This window comes from Nansenia antarctica, assembly GCF_963989245.1.
Source record: "Nansenia antarctica genome assembly, chromosome: 2".
In the NCBI taxonomy this organism is placed as follows: Eukaryota; Metazoa; Chordata; class Actinopteri; order Argentiniformes; family Microstomatidae; genus Nansenia; species Nansenia antarctica.
In genome coordinates, this window is record NC_137675.1 from 80,714,886 (window position 1) to 80,737,962 (window position 23,077).

The window sequence follows — 23,077 nt, forward strand, 5'->3', positions numbered from 1 at the left end:
TTAGCGATTGTTTAGCATTGTTAGCAATATCCTACATGGACTTCACATGCAGGTGTTTATCAAAGACATGACACTTCTCTGAGTGCTTCAACTTATGAGAAAATGCTTGACAAAACCATGTCATTCTCTCTGAAGAATATTTTTATTAAGTAAAATAATCATTCTTAAAACAAAAACAAAAATGCTTTTTTTTTTTTTAAAGCAGAGAGAGAGAATTAAAGACAATACTCGCACTCATCACAAACCAGCTGGGACCAAAATCTACCTTTTTTTAAATATATATTTGCCAGAATTATAACAAGGTTATCATGATTAAAATTAAAATTATCATGAGGCGGGGGGGGGGGTGGTCATTGTGTACAGTACAGCGACAGTCACATAGCCAGTCTCTCACTTACGACAAGTTAGCGTGACTCCGCCCACACTGATCAGCGGGTGAGACTCTGGCGCCACCTGTGGTAAGACCATGAGAACGGCAGGACAGCCTTGCTTCCCTAATCTGTGAGATGGGGGGGGGGGGGGGGGGGGAGGCTACGCTAGGACAGGCCACGACACAGCAACAGACTAACGTTCTCACAAAAACAAACAGAAAAACAGTCGACCCAATCTCTCTCTCTCAAACACAAACAGTCACACACCTAAAAAAGAATCCCTTAAGACAAAACAGGAGGAGGAACAGAATGAAACATGAAAATGTATCCCTCCCTCGATGGTTTCTTCACAACACAGATACACTACAAACATACCGAAGACGCAGACGGGTTTTGCGTTTCAGGTCCACACTAGCGGATCATGGAGAACAGAGCACTGTAATTGGCCGAGCACTCTTAGTGGTACGCTACTGTGGACATGAGAAGGCAGCCAATGACAATTGAGTATTTCAGCTAAACTTCCCTCAACCCCCGTAGGAGGAGCCATGTTTGAGTTCAGTTCAAGCCCGCTTGATTGGTCGTAACACAGAGACACGTCCCGTCTCCAGGCCCACCCTTCTCACAGGCCTCCCGGGGGTAAGGGAAGGCAGGGTCAGGGGTCATGGGTCAGAGAGCATCAGTCTGTGAGAGGAGAGGTGTCAGGGGAGGGCAGAATGGGGGTCATGGTGGGGTCAGGGTTAGTAGAGGGCCTCATTGTTGCAGCTTCTTGGCTTCTTGATCTTCTCAATGTTCTTCAGGATCATGTCGTGCAGAGTCACCTAAGGGAGGTGCAAAAGTAAAGAATGACATTTGTATTCAGCTTCCATGGCAGGTACAGAGGATGTTTACATTCACCACCACTTTGCCAGACACAGATCAAGAATGGGCCTATTCCTGGCCTGAAAAGCATAGAAACATTGAGAAACTTAATTGAAAGTGTGATTCAATACACTTAATTTGTTTGATATTGTAATTGGAACATTTTTCCAGGTGTACTGTTTTGAAATAAACAATTGATTACAAAAAAAGAAAGTGTGACTCAATCCAGGACTGGGGTTTAATGTGAGTTCGGGAAACTACCCCTCGAAAAAAAAGAAGAAAATGTCTATGGTGGTGGGGTCACTTTAAATTCTAATTCAATTCAATTGGTGCCATACGGTATCTGTGTGTACGTACGTATTGGTTCCTCAGCTCCGACACAATGATCTTTAGGCTGATGTATTCCTTCTCATCGATCTCTGACACAGTCAGTCTGTAGTCCTCCTGCAGAGCAAGGGAGGGAGAGAGAGGGTGAAAGAGAGTGAAGGAGAGGGGGGGGGAGAGAGAGAGTGTAGGGGAGAGAGAGTGAGGGAGAGGGGGGGAGGGGAGAGAGAGAGGGGGAGGGAGAGCGAGTGAAGGAGAGGGGGGGGAGGGAAGGGGAGAGAGAGTAGGGAGGGAAGGAGGAGGGATGGAGAGTATCAGTCATTTGTCAGATGGAGACATGGTTATTATCGGTGAGAAAGACAGCAGGAGGGCAACAGAGGGAGGGGGAAAGAGAACGAGGGATGAAGATGCAGACTGAGACAGATGGAGAGTTGGATGGGAGGAGAGAGAGAGAGAGAGAGAGAGAGAGAGAGAGAGAGAGAGAGAGAGAGAGAGAGAGAGAGAGAGAGAGAGAGAGAGAAGGTGACAGAGGAAACAGAGAGACTGATCGATGCAGTGATCACTTACAATATGTGGGTACTTGGCAATTTTGGAGACTAGCTTTGCTCTGGTAATGTAGTATCTGTCAAAGAAGACAAACACATGAGGCCAGGGAGCTCATAGAACACACACACAATAACATTACCCCCCCCACACACGGTTTGTGTGTGTGTGTGCGGACGCTACCTGGAGATTTGGTCCATGCTAATAGCTGCCTCTCCTTCCACAGTCCTGAGTTCAGCTACAGTCTCCTCCTGAGTGAGTGAATGTGTGTGTGTGTGTGTGTGTGTGTGTGTGTGTGTGTGTGTGTGTGTGTGTGTGTGTGAGAGAGAGAGAGAGAGAGAGAGAGAGAGACAGACAGTCATTACTGATACTAATGTGCAAGTGCTGCTCCCTAGTGTCACAACTTGCAACTTCCACCGTGATGAAGTCAGACCCGTAACACCGGTCAACATGAATGTACTTCAGGTACATCACCTGGATGGATACACCAAAGTTGTTCCCGTCTTCGATTCGGGGGATGAGGAGTTGGACCCACATTTTCACCTGGGGGGAGACGGGGGACGGGGGGGACGGACATAAGAACACAAACGTTAGGCGGGAGGAGACCCTGACGACCCTGACCTATTTCCAACCTATCAGAGGATCACTATTAGCGCAGTGGCCTGAGTTACATACTGTGTTGCATTTCTCTATGAGGGTCCTGATCTCAGGCTTGACTCGTTCTATCAGGTCGACCAGCTGTGCGTTGCTCCTCATCATAGTGCCTGTCCCTGGAGAGGAAGAAGAGGAAGAGGAGGAGAGATGGTAAGAGAGAGTGAAGTGAAGTGGAATTGACAGAAAAGGAAACCATATTTTCAGGAGGTAAACAGGATGACGACTGGCATTAAGAGAAAACTCACTAGCGTGCTCAGAGATAGTGGTGGCCTAGGGGATAGTGAGTTGTGATCCCTGTAATCTCTAATTGTAAATCGCTTTGGATGAAAGCGCTTGGTGGCGTAACACAGTAAGCGATGACCATGTAACCGCAGGGTTCCCGGTTCGATTCTGGCCGCGGACATATCCTGCATGTCATCCCTTCTCTCACCCATCCTTCCTGTCAAAATCTCTACTGTCTCTATCGCAATAAAAAGGAAAATATGAGTGGGACTGCCCCAAAAAAAACATATGCTAAATGGTTAAAAAATGTAAAGGTAGAGATATACAACCACTGTGCTTCTCTGTTACCTAGTCTACAACATCACCAGTGAGGCTTACCTTGACAGTTTTCATCGCCAACACCATCCTCCATTTTCCGCTTCTTGGCGTTTTGCTGTGGACAGACATTAGCCACCCAAGTTAACCCTGTCATCGTTTCTCCGATACACACCCTGTTAGGAATCAATTAGTTGCGAGTGCAACTGCAGGCTTCACTCTCAGGCTGTACAAGACGAAACATAAACACACACCGCCACACTAACGCTGAATAAAAACCTGATTCAAGATGTCCTACTTTGTTGTGTTATTCTTTCTTGCGGAGAGTTGAAATGAAGTCCAAATACTCACCAGTAGAGATGGTGTGCCCATTTTTTCTACATCAGTGGAGTATTTTCATTATAAAATCATCATTATAGCCTCCGCTCACAGGACACTTTAAAATTGCATGTTCCGCGTGCTCGTACTGAGCTGGGCAAAAAAGAGTTTAAGTACGCTGCCCCCTCTGCCTGGAATACTCTCCAGAAAGACTTAAAATTAAAAGAACTAATCAGTTATGATGCTTTCATAAAGATTTTAAAGGACTTCGAAGGTGAAAGTATTGGAAATTGTCATTGCTTTTAATTCAGTATCTGTGCCCGCCCAAACCTGCTTTTAATGTCTTGTTTAATTTTGTATTATGTATCTTATCTAAACATTTCTGGATCTTGCCAAGCGCACCATTTCCTCTCATCAAAATAAGAGCCTTTCGACATCACACATTGTTGGAAGACTGACACACATGTTGTGCAAGACTCTTATTTTGATAAGTGGCTTGAGGGGAAAGCGTGCGCTTGCAATGAGCTGGCAAACAGAAAGTAAAACACAGCGGTAGGACATCTTGGAGCAGGTTTGTATTCAGCGATAGACTGCTGCGGTGGGCCATTATGTTTCGTCTGTGTGTTCTTGTGCTACCGCAGGGTGAAGCCTGGAGTTGCAGTTGCAGCTAGGAGTCAATGTTTATGTCTCATTTACATTCCTTTACAGCACGACTACTGGTCTGATGACTGGGGTTGGTGTGTGTGTGTGTGTGTGTGTGTGTTGGAGAGAAAGAGTGTGTGTGTGTGTGTGTGTGTGTGTGTGTGTGTGTGTGTGTTGGAGAGAAAGAGTGTGTGTGTGTGTGTGTGTGCGCTGGAGAGAAATAGTGTGTGTGTGTGTGTGTGTGTGTGTGTGTGTGTGTGTGTGTGTGTGTGTGTGTGTGTGTGTTGGAGAGAAATAGTGTGTGTGTGTGTGTGTGTGTGTGTGTGTGCGCGCGTGTTGGAGAGAAAGAGTGTGTGTGTGTGTGTGTGTGTAACATCCACTCACCACATCCATCCCGTCATGGCTGTTGGTGAGGACGATTGAGTCAGGTATTTTGCACTGGATCTCTGAGTGGATCTCCTTCAGGTCTACCACATTCCAGATGGGCTCCTGGGAAGCAGGGAAAAGGGTTACCTCAGTGATAACAGGGCAATGGAGAAGAGGAGGATGTAGAGGGAGGGAGAGGGGGAGAGGGGGGAGAGGGAGGGAGAGGAGGAGAGAGAGGAGAGGGGGGAGAGAGAGGAGGGGGGGGGGAGAGAGGAGGGAGAGGAGGAGAGGGGGAGAGGGAGGGAGAGGAGGAGAGGGGGGAGAGAGAGGGAGAGGAGGAGAGGGGGGAGAGAGAGGAGGGGGGGGGAGAGAGGAGGGGGGGAGAGAGAGGAGGGGGGGGAGAGAGAGAGAGAGGAGGGAGAGAGAGGAGGGGGGAGAGAGAGGAGGGGGGGGGGGGAGAGAGGAGGGGGGGAGAGGGAGGGAGAGGAGGAGAGGGGGGAGAGGGAGGGAGAGGAGGAGAGGGGGGAGAGAGAGGAGGGGGGGGAGAGAGAGGAGGGGGGGGGAGAGAGAGAGGGGGGAGAGAGAGGAGGGGGGGGAGAGAGAGAGAGAGGGGGGAGAGAGAGGAGAGGGGGGAGAGAGAGGAGGGGGGGGAGAGAGAGGAGAGGGGGGAGAGAGAGGAGGGGGGGGAGAGAGAGGAGGAGAGGGGGGAGAGAGAGGAGGGGGGGAGAGAGAGAGGAGGGGGGGAGAGAGAGAGGAGGGGGGGAGAGAGAGAGGAGGGGGGGGGGAGAGAGAGGAGGGGGGGGAGAGAGAGGAGGGGGGGGGTGTATGTGTGTTCTTGCCTAGGGCTTTGCAAGGACCTCCCTCTTACCTTCAGAAAACCATCAAGTTCCAACAGCTTCTTGGGGAAAAAGCTAGCGACCAGGTTTTCAGCCTAGAAGAAAACAAAATTGATCAGATCACTAAGTAACCTCATTACCAGGCGTCGCATATTATGCCTCGAATAACAACATTCGAAACCTGGCCTTAGTGGGATCGAACTTACTTAGTAAAGTATCACATGACTCGTAGTTAAATAGCTCATCATCTGAAACGTGCAAGCACTAGGTGGAAGTGCCGTGTATTGGCTTAATGAAGGCAAATTTGACCAGACATTTGAACCGCGCATTTGGGCGTTAGTGTCCCGGAACGAGATCATCAGATCAGTAGCATCATGTGCAATATCTGGTCAATGGGTGTTGCAGCTCAATGGGTGTTGCTTCGATGTGTAGAAGGTACGACTCGACATTGGAACTGTCAAATAGAGAAGGCACGACATGTTGAAGAGTGACAGACTTACCTCACTGGTGATCCTTTCTCTGAAAGCGTCGACCTATCATGAGAGGATAAAGGGGTTAACGTTGCCTGACAAACACACACACGAACTTTTTTTTAAAATAACTAGATAATGAAGTAACTTGTCGTTTGACTAGGCATTAGCAAGCAATTAATTTCCTTATCAAAACATATTCGTAGTTGCACGACACATTTCCGTGGTGATGCTGGTACAAAACATCAAACCAAAACATGTGCTATATTCCACAAACCCTGGGCAAGATAGCAAAAAAGCTAAATAGATAGTGTACCAATGGCCTTGCTAATCAAAATCGGGAAAGTTCGTTTTGCCAAGCCGATCAGCCTCGTTCGTCTAGCACAGCGTTCTGTGTGTAGCTGCCTGGCCAGGTGCTCAGGCCTAGAAAGCATCCTCATCAGTTCCCTAACAGCTGCTGTAGCAGGATCAAAGACATGCAAGCAACCATACCTGTGTTTTGAGGTCCTTGTCTACCTTGAGGAGTGGTGACATAATTAGAAAAGAGATCGGATAATTTGATTAACACAGAAAGAAAAAAGCTGGCTCACACTGTTCTAAAAAGCCACACGGCACCGCTTCTAAAATAAAGCTGTGACGTAGACAGAAGGCGACAACAAAAACCCCACGTGGACCGCGGCGCTTGTCCCCTCCCTCCTTTTGGGTGAACGTTTTGCAATTTGACCGCACTGATGATACGTTTCTCCCAGAACCGGAGTACAAAATCAAACATTGTTTTGGGAATATCATGTTTCGTGTATTACATAACCGATGCAAACATCTTCTTTTATTTAAATATTTTTTTTACATTTGCGCTTTTCGCGCAGCCGTGATGTGATGGCACCTAAAAAAATAATAATAAATAAATATTCAAATGTTTTCCGGTCACGTGATCACGTGGGTGTGTTTACATCGCTGATGTAAACAGACAAGACTCACCCGGATAAGGCACCGCACCAAAAAAACGGCCAGATTTACACCTAATATCCTTTTTTTCGTTGTCCGTAATATGTTCTAATCTATACACACGTAAGAAGCGATGGACTTCTACATCAATTTGAAGGTGAATTTCCGGGGAAATGCGAAGAATTTTCTCCTGTCAGGCTCCGAGACGAAGAGTTGGGAGTCGATGGAGGCCATGGTGAGTGACGGAGAACGACGGGAAGGGTTTTCTCTGATAAAAAGCTGCTGTCACCTTGATCACAGTGAAAAGATCATCGGTCGTCGTTACAGCTCGCTATTATATCCCACGGCTGACATTTCTACCCGGGATCATATAGTGTCTCGATGCACCTTCTGTTGAAAAACATTAACCCTGTCATGACAGTTCAATGTGAATAAGAAGAAATGATAGTGTAGGCCTGCGGGTATTCTTATTCCAATGTAGGCTACTGTGGAGAAGACATCCCATAGAGGTTTGCTGTCAACGACGAGCGCGACACTCGCCAGATTGGGTCGTGTTGTCGCCGTGTTATTGTTTCGATTTGACTGTGTTAGCAATTTGCTAACGTCCAAACGAGGACAAAACGGTAGGCCTAATGATCTCATTTTCTTTCGTACATAGCCCATGTCATGTACAAATCAGTTGGCTGACCAAAATGTAGGCTACATTGAATTATTAGGCTATAATAACATAGTCATTAATTATCACTCCAGCGTATGTTATGACCTGTCCGAATCAGAATGGAGTTGTAAGCCTATGGTTTCTAATTCTGTCTGCGGTCGAGAGATGTTTATTATTTATTTCAATGTCTTCCGACGTTCCGGGCCAACAGGTGATTACAGGTCAACGTTTGGTTTGTTTTGGGTTTTCTTGACAACAGAGTGTGTTCAGGTTCTAGGCGACGTTCGTGACGCACACATGGCGTTCCTCCTTCTCCGTGGACCACATGAGTCACCGGGAATGCCAGTGGATGACGACTGATGGTGGTTGTCAAAATACCTTCTAAGCAAAACCAAAAGAACCTTACCTGATATGTTAAAGCGCCTGTCTATGGTGGAATGTGTTCTGATTGCGTCGTTCTGATTGGGGGTTCAGTATGCGTCGTTTGGGGTTCAGGGTTAATCTTTAATCGTTCAATTGACAGACAAAATAAGACTTTGCAAACCCAAAAAGGCAAGCCAAGGAAATACCTCTCTCCCAGAGGGGAGGAAAGTGTATATAGGGCACAACATAGGGGAGAAGACAGGGTAGTGGCGGTTAGGTGAGTAGGCACTGGGAGGCAGGTGTGCTGCTGGCTTGGCAGATAATACGATGTGGCCAGAGTTCAAATACTTAGCTGGCTTCTCCGAGAGCAAGCACAGATATACCAGCATCCCTCCCTCCCTGTCTGCCCTGTCACAGAGCCTGCATCTCAATAGTCTCAATGTGACTTCCTCCCCTCGCCTCCTTGTCTCCTCTCCTCATTCCCTTCCCTCTGTCTGCACAGGATTCTGACTATTGAGATGGGCCAATTCCAATTCCCAGACGGCATCCTTGTTATTGCTTTCCCCTAGCCCTGTGTTAACAGATCAGTGCAGATGAAGGAGAGGAGACGAGGAGAGGAGGTCACCGTAGACTATTGGGATTGACCCCGTAGAGTCATTAAGTTCATCCTCATGGAATCTTCATTGTGTCCAATGTTTTTTCATTAGCAGATATGTGATAGGCTAATAAAAGAGTGACATCAATGATTGTGTTGCCTTACAGCTAGGCTATGTAGGGTGATGTCACTTTTGTGATGTCACTCGGAAGAGTCTGTCCTTGTGCTTGTAGCAACTGCTTGCTTTGTTATTTAATGATGTTAATAATGATGATGCATTTGTTTGTATAGCGGTTTTCATTTAATTTAATTTAATTTAATTTTTGCCATTTAGCAGACGCCTTTATCCAAAGCGACTTACAATTACGAATTACAGGGACATTCCCCCTGGAGTAACTGAGGGCTAAGTGCCTTACTCAAGGCACATAACTTACCTCACTGGTGCATTTACTGACATGCATCTCAATGTTCTTTAGCATTTCGAGGTGCACATATCAATACTGTGATATATTGTTTGTTGTTTTTCTATAGGTGAAAAGGTCCTTTGGTCTCTGTAACCTGCAAGTGACATATTTTGACGAGGAGAACGAGGAGGTAGGAACTTGGAGAAAAGATGATCTGCAATTGTATTAATGTGCTGGATTATATTTGGATTACATTGACTGACTTTATGTTATTGCTTTCCTGGATTATTATATGATCTGTGACGGCAGCTGGTGAAAGGGGGAACAAGTCGGCAACTGATCAAATGTTCAGACTTTTATTCTGAAAAATGTCCGCTAGTCCGCGGTTTGAGGATGTTTTCCAAGAACGTTTTAAATTGAAGTTGGCTTGCAAGCTAATCTTGTTTTGTGAAACAATGTAAAGTAGTGTTATAGTTAACTAGGCAGTAGTGGGGATTACTCACCGAATCCATTGCATTGCAATATTTTGGCTTGACTAGTGAGTGTGTCATTGATTTTCAACAACGGTGACATTTATTTACATTTTTCGGAATAAAAGTCGGAACATTTGGATCGGTTGCCGACTTGTTCCCCCTTTCACCAGCTGCTGTCACCTATTGTTTGTTTGGAATATATGATATGATATGAAGATTATTTCAGAACTCCACAGTCCACACCAAATAACATCTGTTTTGTTTTGTGTTTCAGGTTTCCATTAACAGCCAAAGTGAGTACTGATGCAGACACAGGCATGCACGCACATGCACTGCACACGCACACATACACATACACACAGACACACACATACACGCATAGACTCACACTCACACTCACACACACACACACACACTCTTCATACCAAACAAACATGAATAAGTACATCGATTTTTATGTATCTGGAATGTGCGGTTAATCATATTTCTCTGTGGTCTTTCTAGTGGAGTACGAGGAAGCATTAAAGGTATGGATGAAGCTTAATATTAAATAATAAGACATTTTCTTACTCAGTTACAACACACACTCTTGAAAGCAGGCTTCTTTCTCCCTTCCCCCTCACACAAACCTCTCATGCCACAACAACAATGTTGAGGAACTAAACAAAACACTTTCAGCTAAAAAGAAAGTATTGAAATGGTGACTGGTGGGTGAACTTCACTGCACGTATAAGAGCACTTCTGTTCTGCACTTCCCATGTACATTAATGAGGAGGGTATTGTATTTTTTTCTCCACTTTTTTTTTTTATGAACATGTTCACTTTAAGAACAAGAAACTCACATACAAACAGAGCTTCTTTACAAAAAGGAAACGTATAGTAACACAATAATATAAAGAGAATGCAAACAAAAACAAACAAATATGAGGTCATGGGATGATCAAATTAAATCAAAACAGAATTTGTCTAATTTAACATACATCGTTACATATCGTACATACAATGGTCATGAGGAATCAGATATATTGGCTAAATAAATACCCAATTTTTCCCCACCGCTTTTGAGGAGGGTATTGTTTTTTAAATTATATTTTTTTCTGAGTGGGGGCAGTCCCACTCATATTTTTCTTTTTATTACGATAGAGACAGTAGAAATTTGACAGGAAGGATGGGTAAGAGAGAGAGAAGGGATGACACGCAGGTCCTGTCCGCGGCCGGAATCGAACCGGGAACCCCGCGGTTCCGTGGTCGACGCTTAGCGTGTTACGCCACCAGACGCCCAGAGGAGGGGATTGTTAACGGTTGTTGCCCTCGATTCCCTCAGAGCGCCTCCAGACAGGGCAACCGTCTACACATGAACGTGTACGAGACCCGGGGCCAGCCCACGCGCGTGCCGGCCAAGCCCACCGTCAGCTCCACCGCCAGCGGAGGGGAGCCCAAGAGGGGGTTCCGGCCCCCCCAGCACTGCCCGACCCTGGCCCAGGTGGTCAGCCGCAAGGTCCAGGCTGCCGTCCCCGAGCAGGGCATGGTAAGGGCTGCGCTCAGGCCAGGGGAGGCTGGTGGAGGGAGACGTCGGAGGATGAGGGGAGAGCATGGAGGTCGTTGTAATGCATGGGACGGATGAGGAATGGTGTCAGGGACACGTGTGTTTGATACCTTTCATTATTCCGTTCCGTGCGTTACAATGAGTCCATCCTACCTCCACGAGCCTCCACTGACTCAGTATGTCATCCTGCCTACATTCTATGTACCTAGCCTGTAGCTATGTAGCTATTTTGCTATGTAGCTATGTACCCACATAACTATGTACCTATGTTCCTGTGTACCAATGTACCAATGTACCTATGTACCTGTGTACCCACGTAACTATGTACCTGTGTACCTGTGTACCTGTGTACCTATGTACCCACGTAACTATGTACCTATGTACCTGTGTACCCACGTAACTATGTACCTATGTACCTGTGTAACTATGTACCTGTGTACCTATGCGGTTCTCCTCTTGTTCCCCAGGTGATCATGAAGGAACTCAAGGGGACCAAAGAGGAAGACAAGACTCCTCCTGCCTGGTTCACGTCCTACATGGAGAAGGTAAGGACGTGCAACAGCGTCGCCTATCGTGTCATAGGTCAAGGTCAAGGGTCAAATAGACCCTCTATTAACACTTCACCCGTTTTTTTTTAAAACACCACATTCATTACCACCGGCACCATCTCTTCCGACTACAGAACGTAGGAAAATCAGTCAACTGTCACCCGCTCAACTCTCTGTCTGACTAATCTCTCTGTCGCCCCCTAGTTTAAGGACCAGGTGGTGCGGGAGGCGGTGGAGAAGATCTGCCGGGAGTTCTCGGGCCAGTGCTGCATCCACAAGCCCATCGGGGCGGAGGCCCAGATCCCGGAGGTGACCTCCTCCACCCTCCCCGGAGGGCCCTCCTCCAGCCTGGCCTGCAGCAGCTGTAGGGGCCAGACCGCCGGGGGAGGATACCAGTGCAGGTGAGGGGGGAGGAGGAGGAGGAGGAGGTGGGGGAGGGGTTGGTTGGGGGGAGGGAGGGAGGAGGTGGGGGAATACCAGTGCAGTCCAGGTGAGGAGGGGACTTCCTCTTGGCCAGATCACTGCTGGATAGCTGTATTAGACGGGGTTTGAACGCAGGTCTCCTGCGTGGAAGAACCAAAAAATACAACCTCATGGTTCGAGGGCTTCCCATCACCAGAGTGATTCCTCAGATCACCTCAGCTGCTTTTTCGACAGCGGTGTCGTCGGCGCGTGCCCAGGCTTACCAGCAGCCAGCTAGTGCTGAAAGGTACTTCAAGCAGAGTGAACAAGCCCGTTTGAATTTCTACAGTTGGGATTTCTAGTTCCGCCCCGTAAGTATAGCTTGTTTACATTCCGCAGTTCATAAATGGTCAACAGTGGTCCTCTGTAGCTCAGTTGGTAGATATAACAACGCTTAAGTTATGTGTTCGATTCCTGCTGAGACCATATGTACTGAGAAAAGTATTCACTCTAAATGGCATATATATTATCATGAGGTGGCTAACTAGAAGGTGGATAACTAAAAGCACCAGCAAAACGTTTCCCAACAGTTCCTTCCTGGTAGCCTAAACTAAAACCCAAGCCCTGCTTGGCCTTGGCACAAGAGAGTAGAGGAGGCTACAAAGCCTGAGCTTTAAGCACCGAATCGGCCCCTAGTGAGCCCTGTTGAAGGCTGGGAGTGACTAGGGGGAAAGCAGTTTGCCGTGGCACGCCCTGCGTGTGCCCCGCTGTGGAAAGCCGGGGCTGAGTATGTTCTGTTATTGAAAAAGAAGATTGTCCAGGGGAGGATAAACAACCCGTGTGTTACCCTGGAGTATACCAGGTGCTTTCCCCAGGAACAACAAATCCCTCGTCGTTTCACTTTAGTGGACCTGGAGAAACCCCTAAATCTCTCAGATAATATTTAATTCTTTTCTTGGATAAGATTTAATTTCTTAGACACACGAAACCATACCAATCATACCCTCCCTCCCTCCCTCCCTTCCCTCCTCCCTCCCCTCTCCTTACTTTCTCTTTCCCTCCCTCCCTCCCTCCCTGGTTTCTCATTCCATTCTTCCTCTGTCACTCCCTGGTTTGTTCCTCCCCCTTACCTACATCACTTCTGTTTTCTTTCTCTCTCTCTCTCTCTCTCTCTCTCTCTCTCTCTCCCTCACCTCCTTCTCTCATTCCCACCCTCCCTGTCGTTCTCTCTCTCTCTCTCTCCTCCAGTGTGTGTACGTCGTGCACGCTGTGTGAGCCCTGCAGCTTCTCTCACGACCCCAGCCACAACCTGGTGAGAGCCAGGACCCCCCTGTCCATCCCCGAGCACGGCTCCCCCGCCCCCGACCACAGCCGGTAAGAACCTCTGTCTGTCTGCCTGTCTGTCTGCCTGTCTGTCTGTCTGTCTGTCTGTCTGTCGTCATCCTTCTGTCCATTCAGTATATGTTGCTTTGAAACTGTTAAATTGGGAGAGAGAGAGAGAGAGAGAGAGAGAGAGAGAGAGAGAGAGAGAGAGAGAGAGAGAGAGAGAGAGAGAGAGAGAGAGAGAGAGAGAGAGAGAGAGAGAGAGAGAGAGAGAGAGAGAGAGAGAGAGAGAGAGAGAGAGAGAGAGAGAGAGAGAGAGAGAGAGAGAGAGAGAGAGAGAGAGAGAGAGAGAGAGAGAGAGAGAGAGAGAGAGAGAGAGAGAGAGAGAGAGAGAGAGAGGGGGAGAGGAGGGGGGACAGGATGGGACAGAGTCCAGATGCTTGGTGAGTAAGTGTGACCTGTCATCGCCACCTAAACACATCACCACCTGTGGAAAACTACAGTCCTACTGCCAGAACCTGAGAGAGAACCACAGGTCATTCGACAATGCTACTCACAACATGATGAGAACCTCACAACAGAACAAGGAGAGAGAGAGAGAGAGAGCTTTTCCCAGCTTTTTATATCACCCTAAAAACCACAGTAGCCATTAGGAGCTGTTGATAAGGAGACCCAATTGTAACAGGCTGCAATGCATGGAACAGAATGAAGTGTGGTGTCAAAACAGTTAGGCAAACGATCATAGTCAGTAACGACCAGCTGCACACTTAAGGAGATCTGTTGCCTGTACACACACACACACACACACACACTCACATTTTGGTCGACGCACCTGTTCATAGCACAGTAGTCATATGAGCTTACATAACCCCTAGGCTTCCTCTCTTCCGCTCCCAGGTTCTACCATCGTCCTTTCATCCTGTACTGGTATCAGACGAGGCTGGCGGAGGTAGAAATGGGAGGACGGGCTCATTGTAACGTTTGGTTCCGTTCCTCGTCCCGTCCCGTGCATCACAACGAGCCCCGTCCTCCGATTTCTACCTCCGCCAGCCTCCCCTGGAGCACAGCACACACCTACGGTATACTCTTCTCTTCTCTGTCCTGTGTAACGGCTGATGATTGATGATGATTAACCCCTTCATGCCCCCACCCCCCACCCCGTCCCCCTCCACCCCTCCCTCCCCCCCCCCGGCTCCCCCCAGGTTCTATCGCCGTGGCGACCGGAGCTTCCGCAAGGCGGAGAAGCAGCGGCTGAAGGCGGAGAAGCGCCAGCTGAAGGCGGAGGTGAAGGAGATCAGGAAGCAGCTGAGGATGGAGAGGCGGGGCCTGCAGTGGAGCGCCACGGGGGACGGGAGCTCCTCCCCCGTCCTGCTGCAACCCCGGGCCACGCAGGCCAACAGCCCAGAGTAGGTGTCATAATAGGTGTCATAGGTGTCAACGACCTGGGGGGGCGGGGGGGGGGGGGGGGGGGGGGGTAGGGAGGGGGTAGGGGGGGATGATAGTGATGATGGAATGAGGAATGTGGAGCAATGAGCACACGTGCTCCTGATGTATTGTGGGATTGAAATGTAGTGCTGCTCGCTGGCAGAAACAGAGTTTTACAGATACGCGAAGGCAGCTGGTGAAACCGGGAACGGAAAAAAGTCGCCAACCGCCAACGGCGAACCGTTCAGACTTTTATTCTGAAAGATTTAAATAAATTCCACTAAAGTATTGTCGTGGATTTAATTGATTCTTAATAGATTGAGTAAAACTTATAAAGCACAAAGAGCTTAAATCAATTGTCTCCAAAGAGGCCTTTTATTAATCAAAGTCACATGAGCGCAGAGAGGAAATAGCAGACAAAAGGCAAAAAGCCCCCAACATTGGGCGGGACTCATATTTATAGAACTGTCCTTGGTCATGAGGTCACTATTCTTGGGAACCAATCATATTATACAAATCTGTGATTGCACAAGTTATGGGCACAGAATTATTCACTGCGCCATAGTTCTTGGCCCATCCCTTACAGGAAGGAAATGGGCCTTCCTTGAGTGCTAGATTCGCCAAACTGTAGAGAGACTTCAATTTCTCAGTATAAAATGATATAAAACTACAACAGTATTGCAATGCAATGGATTCGGTGAGTAATCCCCCACTACTACCTAGTTAGTGTAGTAGGGTAGTGGGGATTACTTACAGAATCCATTGTATTGCAATATTCTGGCTTGACTAGCGAGTGTCTCATTGATTTTCAACAACGCTGTAATTTAATAAAATAAATAACATTTTGATTGGTTGGCGACTTGTTCCCGGTTTCACCAGCTGCTGTCACATGTGACGAATGGGACGGTGAAAAGAAGTTAGGAATGGAGAGACGTGCTTCTTCTCTACGTTAGATTAGATTAAACGTTATCGTCATTGACAGAGTACAAGCTCTAAGACAACAAAACGCAGTTTGGCATCTAACCTAGAGTCATTACAGACGCTAGAGCACTATGTTAAATGACCCCCAGACGCTAGTGCTAACCCCCCCCCCCCCACACACACACACACACATAGTGCTCTAGCGTCTGTTAAATGACTCCCAGACGCTAATGCTAACCCCCCCCGCCACAGAGTGCTCTAGCTTCTGTTAAATGACCCCCCAGACGCTAATGCTAATGCTAATGCTAATGCGTCCCTCCTTAGACGTCCCAAGAGGCCCTGCCCCCTGGTGGTGCCTGCCATGACTGCGCTCTTCCTGGACGAGAACCTTCCGGACGGCACCCGTCTGCGGCCCGCCACCAAGTTCATCAAGTACTGGAAGATGAGGAACACGGGCAGCGTGGGCTGGAGCTCCGACACCAAGGTAACCATGGTAACCATGGTAACCACAGGCTGTATTATGGGACGTCGTTTGGCGGGGGAGGAGAGAGAGGGGATGGATGGATGGATGCACTTTGGCGCCATTTTCTCCTAAAGTGTGGGTCGTTCACTCCTAAAAATGGGTTTTTCAAAGCGTAAGATAACGTAACGCCACGACATTTCTCCACGACTCTTAACACCAGCTTGTTGTTTATCCTTATCTTAAATTAGATTTGTTTTCTTATTTTTTCTGAGTGGGGCAGTCCCACTCATATTATAATTTTTTTGTATTTTTTTGTATTTTTTGTATTTTTTGTTATTTGTTTATTTATGTTTTTTATTGCAATAGAGACAGTAGAGATTTGACAGGAAGGATGGGTAAGAGAGAGAGAAGGGATGACATGCAGGATATGTCCGCAGCTGGAATCGAACCGGAAACCCTGCGGTTACATGGTCGACGCTTAGTGCGTTACACCGCCAAGCGCCCCTTTTTTCTTTTTTTTACTCTGATAAGATTTCATTTCGAAACCATACGAAACCATACAAATCCTCCCTGGTTTCTCTTTTCTCTTCCCCTCCTCTCCCTCTCCTCCCCCCTCCTCTCCCTCTCCTCCTCCCTCCTCTCCCTCCTCCCCCCTCCTCCAGTTGAAGTTCATGTGGGGGAACCTGGCGGTGGGGTCAGGTGACCGCTGGCGGGAGGTGGCCGTCCCGTTCCTCCAGCCGGGCCAGGTGGGCGTGGTCAGCGTGGCGCTGTGTGCCCCGCCCCTGGAGGGGTCGTACACCTCCCACTGGCGCCTGGCCCACGGCGGGGAGCAGTTCGGCCCGAGGGTCTGGTGCAGCATCGTGGTGGACCCCCTGGCGCCCGCCGCCGTCATGGCCGACGGGGTGCTGGTGTCCCCCTGCGTCACCCCTCAGGTGAGGAGGACGCGCACACACACACACACGCACACACACCTACACACACACCTACACACACACACAGACCTACACACGCACACACCTACACACACACACACACCTACACACACACACACACCTACACACACACCTACACACACACACACACACACCTACACGCACACACACACCTACACACACACACACACACACCTACACACACACACACACACACACACACACACACACACCTACACACACACACCTACACACACACCTACACACACACACACACACACACACACACACACACACCTACACACACACACCTACACACACGCACACACACACGCACACACACACACACACCTACACACACACCTACACACACACACACACACACACACACACGCGCGTTTTTAGTTTTTTTGCTTTAAGTTTGATTTCAGAGTTCTGGCATAGTAAGGTGTACACAGTATACTGTATAATGTTTTTAGGTCTATCAGTTCAGTCATTGTTTTAGTCTACATATCGTTGTTTTATTTGTTAATGGATGTGTGTTTTAGAGGGGAGTATGCCTAGAATCTATTTCTATGGTAGTACCCCTCTCGCGTATTCTGTCTGAGTCCCGAGGGAGGCCGGTGGAGGTAGAAATCGGGCGGAGGACGGGCTCGTTTGTAATGCATGGAACGGAACGAGGAATGGTGTCAAACACGCGTTTGATGCATGCATCACAATGAGCCCGTCCTCCCACTCCTACCTCCAGCGGCCTCCCCTGCTGAGGGTACAGTGAGTGATGCTGCGTGTGCTCTCTCTCTCCCAGGGGAAGAACCCCCTGGCCTCAGAGAAGGAGGGCACGGCCTGCGCTGCCTCCAGAGACCAGGCGCTGATGGACCAGGAGGAACGAGAATACTACATCCCCTCTGTAGACCTGCTCACCGCACAGGTGGACTATACTATACTACTACTACACTATACTATACTACACTATACTATACTATACTACACTACACTATACTACATCCCTACGTCCACAGGTGGACTATACTATACTACACTATACTACATCCCCTCTGTAGACCTGCTCACCGCACAGGTGGACTATACTATACTACTACTACACTATACTATACTACACTATACTATACTATACTACTAGGGCTGCCACAAACGATTATTTTCATAGTCGACTAGTCACCGATTATTTTAACGATTAGTCGACTAATCGGATCATAAATTACAGCTTATCGCACAATTACTCAATCGCTCTTATTTAGCTATCATCTTCTAAATCAGCTTCTAAATTTAGCTTGAAGTTGTTAGTTGTTGTTGTAGGCATGTGCTAACTAAAAATAAAGACAATTAAAATGATTGTTCACTCAAAAATAGATATTTTAATGAACTTTGCAGATTTTTTTCTGGCATCACTTGCATGTAATGTAATGTAAAGAGTAGTAGAGGGTGCAAACTGCTGAGTAAAATGAGGTAGGCTAGGCACTAGGCAACCAAAAGAATACAAAAACAAAAATAAATACTTGTACAGAGTACAAAAGTTTTGCTTTGCTTCACTCATCTCATAGTAGAACGCGCCTTCTTAGCACTGTAACGTTAAGACAACATTTTTAGCTATTTGATAAGTATCGCTTTGATGACAACGTAAAATAATGTAAGAAGGCTTTTAACGTAACGATATCGTTAGCCAATAACAAGCTAACTAGCTTACCGAGACGAGCCATCGTCTTCCTCGTCATCTGCCACAACGTGCTTCCTTTTTAGATGCTCGCGCATCATAGACGTGCTGCCATGATAAGCGAGTTCAGCTTTGCAAATTTTACATTTTACATTCTTTTTTTCAACGTTGTGGTTGAAATGCTCCCACACTTTAGAGGTACGAGGACAGGAAGACATTTCTCTGTTTGTTTTTCCGGGGAAGTCACGTGTGCCCCGGATGACCGACACTGCGCATGTACATCAAAGACACTGGGAGACGCTAGCCAGTGGCAGCTTCAGGGAAGAAAAACGAATGCTTATCGAATGAAATGAATGGTCTTTATTGTCATTGATATAGTACAGGTACCAAACAACGAAATTTGGGAGGGGGGGCTCCCCTGGTGCTAGGCAAAAAAAAAAAAAAAAAAAAAACGCTTATTTCAGCTCCAAAAAAACATGCGACTACGGCGATTACCAAATATGTCGGCGACGATTTTGGTAGTCGACGTCGTCGTGACTAGTCGACTAATCGTGGCAGCCTTATATACTACACTACACTATACTACATCCCTACGTCCACAGGTGGACTATACTATACTACTACTACTACACTATACTATACTACACTATACTACTACTACACTATACTATACTACACTATACTACACCCCCTCTGTAGACCTGCTCACCGCACAGGTGGACTATACTATACTACTACTACACTATACTATACTACACTATACTCCATCCCCTCTGTAGACCTGCTCACCGCACAGGTGGACTATACTATACTACTACTACACTATACTATACTACACTATACTATACTACACTACACTATACTACATCCCTACGTCCACAGGTGGACTATACTATACTACTACTACTACACTATACTATACTACACTATACTACTACTACACTATACTATACTACACTATACTACACCCCCTCTGTAGACCTGCTCACCGCACAGGTGGACTATACTATACTACTACTACACTATACTATACTACACTATACTCCATCCCCTCTGTAGACCTGCTCACCGCACAGGTGGACTATACTATACTACTACTACACTATACTATACTACACTATACTATACTATACTACACTACACTATACTACATCCCTACGTCCACAGGTGGACTATACTATACTACTACTACTACACTATACTATACTACACTATACTACTACTACACTATACTATACTACACTATACTACACCCCCTCTGTAGACCTGCTCACCGCACAGGTGGACTACACTACTACTATACTATACTACCATACTATACTACTACACTATACTACCATACTATACTACTACTATACTATACTGCTACACTTTATTACTACTACACTATACTATTCTACAACACTACCCTACTCACAACACAAGTGCAACCTAATATTATCATTGAAGTATATAACCCTCTCTCTCTCTCTCTCTCTCTCTCTCTCTCTGCCTCCCTCCTCAGGACTTGCTCTCCTTCGAGTTGTTGGACATCAACATAGTTCAGGAGCTGGAGAGCGTGCCCAACAACACCCCCAATGGTGAGCTTCTGACTGTTGCTCGTATGCTAGCTAGATGAGCTGCAGTCAGAAGCTATCTAGTGTTCATATGCTAGCTGCTTTACATGGACACTAGGTAGCTTCTGACCGCTGCTCATACAGTATGCAGGCTAGTTGGACACTAAGTGTAGGTCTCATATGCTAGTTAGAGGAACACTAGATAGTGTAGGTCTCATATGCTAGCTAGAAGAACACAGTGTAGGTCTCATATGCTAGCTAGATTAACACAGTGTAGGTCTCATATGCTAGCTAGTTGGACACTAGACAGCGTCTGACGTCCCCTCTCCTCAGATGTCTCTCAGGGGGCGGGCCCAGGAGCAGAGGTGGGCGGAGTCCCGGCCCAGGAAGAGGGAGAGGATGACATCAGCGGCACTCAGTTTGTGTGCGAGACGGTGATTCGCTCGCTCACCTTGGAGGAGGCCCCAGACCACTCCCCCTTGCGTAGGAGGGGCCCAGGTAAAGGTGAGTCCACCCCGTAGCCCCACGGTTCATACTCATCAATGCATTAATCAGGATCAGTTTGCTATTGCTATGTTATGTGTAATGTTAGAAAGGGAAGTCATGATGACATTGTTAAAAAAGAAAGTCATGATGATAATGTTAAAAAAGAAAGCCATGATGATATTGTTACACAATGTCATCATGACTTTCTTTTTTAAGTCAGCGATTCCCAACCTATGGGCTGCGGCCCTCTGGTGGGCCGTGAGGGTACTGCAAGTGGGCTGCCAAATCATGGGCAAAAAAATCTTCAAAACATCTTAAAAAATGCATCATCAGTGTGATACCGATAGATAGGAACTTATGGAATAAAGATGAGACACCCCAACATTTTTTACGTGTGCATAAAATGCCTGTTTGGGCCGTGAATACTTTGGAGATTTTTAAGTGGGCCTTGAGTCCAAAAAGGTTGGGAACCTCTGGTGTAAGTGTTTACTAGCCCATTTTCGAGAAGTACATTTGCTTGGTTTGAATCCTATAAAAGTGGGTCGCGACTTAATGACCATGGGAAAATCTGGGTCCCAAGTGACCTATTGATAACCCTAGATGTTTATGATCAGCTGTGTATTGATAACCCTAGATGTTTATGATCAGCTGTGTATTGATAACCCTAGATGTTTATCATCAGTTGTGTATTGATAACCCTAGATGTTTATCATCAGTTGTGTATTGATAACCCTAGATGTTTATCATCAGTTGTGTATTGATAACCCTAGATGTTTATCATCAGTTGTGTATTGATAACCCTAGATGTTTATCATCAGTTGTGTATTGATAACCCTAGATGTTTATGATCAGCTGTGTATTGATAACCCTAGATGTTTATGATCAGCTGTGTATTGATAACCCTAGATGTTTATGATCAGACATGTATTGATAACCCTAGATGTTTATGATCAGACATGTATTGATAACCCTAGATCTTTATGATCAGCTATAATAATAATAATAATAATAATAATACATTTTATTTGTAATGCACTTTACATTTGGAAATCTCAAAGTATTGATAACCCTAGACGTTTATGATCAGCTGTGTATTGATAACCCTAGATGTTTATGATCAGCTGTGTATTGATAACCCTAGATGTTTATTGATAACCCTCTCCCTGACTCCTCCCAGTGCACCGCCCTGCCGCCCAGGGAGGCTCCGCCTCTTCTTCTTCTTCTTCTATGAAAGGGAGAGGCGTCCAGCAGCGAGCTGGGGAGAGGAGGGCAGAGAAGACCCCCCCAGAGACCACCCCCACCAGCCCGGCCGCCCCGCTCCCTGCCCCCGTGCCCACCTCCCTCCCTGCCCCCCTCCGAGCTTCCCTCCCAGCCCCCCTCCGTGCCGCCCCCCTCCAAGCCTCTCTCCGTGTCCCTCCCCCAACCCCTCTCCGAACCACCCTCCCTGCCCCTGTCCCAGCGACCCTCCCTGCCCCTCTGCGTGTCCCGCCCCCTACCCCTCCCCGTGCCCCCCTCCCTGCCCCCCTCCCACTCTCACTGCCCCAGGCCGGTCTGCAGGAGGAGAGGATATCAGGTGATCAGTGTTCTCAAGACTTCCTGTTATCATCTGTTGTCTGTCATTCATACATGTTAGCATTGATACATGTTAGCATTGACATTCATACATGTTAGCATTGATACATGTTAGCATTGACATTCATACATGTTAGCATTGATACATGTTAGCATTGACATTCATACATGTTATCATTGATACATGTTAGCATTGACATTCATACATGTTATCATTGATGCATGTTAGCATTGACATTCATACATGATGATCATTGATAAATACATTCAAATGTATTTATCATTAAATGCTATTATTGACATTCATCCATGTTATCATTGAGACATACATCCATCCATGTTATCATTGAGACATACATTCATGTTATCGTCTTAAATACTGTAGTGATCCAACCACCAAAGACTTCTAAGAATCTGGGATTGTCCCATTCATTGTTCAGTAAAACAAACGTGATTTGCCTAAATGGATACATCTATTTCCATTTGATTAACCAGTTGGCATGAAAAATAAGTGACGGCAGCTGGTGAAACCGGGAACAATTCAACCAATCAAATTGTTCCAACTTTTATTTCCGAAAAATGTAAATACATTTCAATGACACACTCGCTAGTAAAGCCAAAATATTGCAATTACAATGGATTCGGTGAGGAATCCCCACCACTCTACACTAACTAGGTAGTAGTGGGGGATTACTCACCGAATCCATTGCATTGCAATATTTTGGCTTGACCAGCGAGTGTGTCATTGATTTTCAACAACGTTAGAATTTAATGTTCATTTTTCTGAGTAAAAGTCAGAACATACGGTCGGTTTCCCAGGTTTGCCGTCACATATCTAAAAAACATGTTACAATCTGGATGTGAATGTCAAGTG

General features: G+C 46.8%; 2 protein-coding genes across 2 annotated transcripts in view; one reads left to right on the forward strand and one right to left on the reverse strand.

Annotated features, from left to right (window-relative positions):
- Positions 1-253: 253 nt before the first annotated feature.
- Positions 254-6,551, reverse strand: LOC308151025 (proteasome activator complex subunit 3-like). Its single transcript, XM_080523834.1, has 11 exons — positions 6,412-6,551; positions 5,950-5,982; positions 5,482-5,544; positions 4,632-4,736; positions 3,351-3,405; positions 2,772-2,866; positions 2,571-2,639; positions 2,280-2,347; positions 2,121-2,175; positions 1,587-1,673; positions 254-1,189 (listed from the first exon to the last, which is right to left on the reverse strand). The coding sequence occupies exons 1-11, from the start codon at positions 6,451-6,453 to the stop codon at positions 1,109-1,111; spliced, it is 753 nt and encodes a 250-aa protein (XP_080379960.1). The 5' UTR covers positions 6,454-6,551; the 3' UTR covers positions 254-1,108.
- A 446-nt stretch (positions 6,552-6,997) lies between these two features.
- LOC308150718 (next to BRCA1 gene 1 protein-like) overlaps positions 6,998-23,077 on the forward strand; it is a gene marked incomplete at both ends in the record, with an annotated part of 19,693 nt that continues 3,613 nt past the window's right edge. The window contains 15 exons of the mRNA XM_080523519.1: positions 6,998-7,099; positions 9,012-9,074; positions 9,632-9,650; positions 9,862-9,884; positions 10,682-10,885; positions 11,371-11,448; positions 11,656-11,852; positions 13,102-13,227; positions 14,379-14,582; positions 15,847-16,006; positions 16,648-16,917; positions 17,723-17,845; positions 20,094-20,169; positions 20,479-20,649; positions 21,809-22,204. Of these exons, the coding sequence (XP_080379645.1) occupies positions 6,998-7,099; positions 9,012-9,074; positions 9,632-9,650; positions 9,862-9,884; positions 10,682-10,885; positions 11,371-11,448; positions 11,656-11,852; positions 13,102-13,227; positions 14,379-14,582; positions 15,847-16,006; positions 16,648-16,917; positions 17,723-17,845; positions 20,094-20,169; positions 20,479-20,649; positions 21,809-22,204 (2,212 nt within the window). The remainder of the gene's footprint in view (positions 7,100-9,011; positions 9,075-9,631; positions 9,651-9,861; positions 9,885-10,681; positions 10,886-11,370; positions 11,449-11,655; positions 11,853-13,101; positions 13,228-14,378; positions 14,583-15,846; positions 16,007-16,647; positions 16,918-17,722; positions 17,846-20,093; positions 20,170-20,478; positions 20,650-21,808; positions 22,205-23,077) is intronic.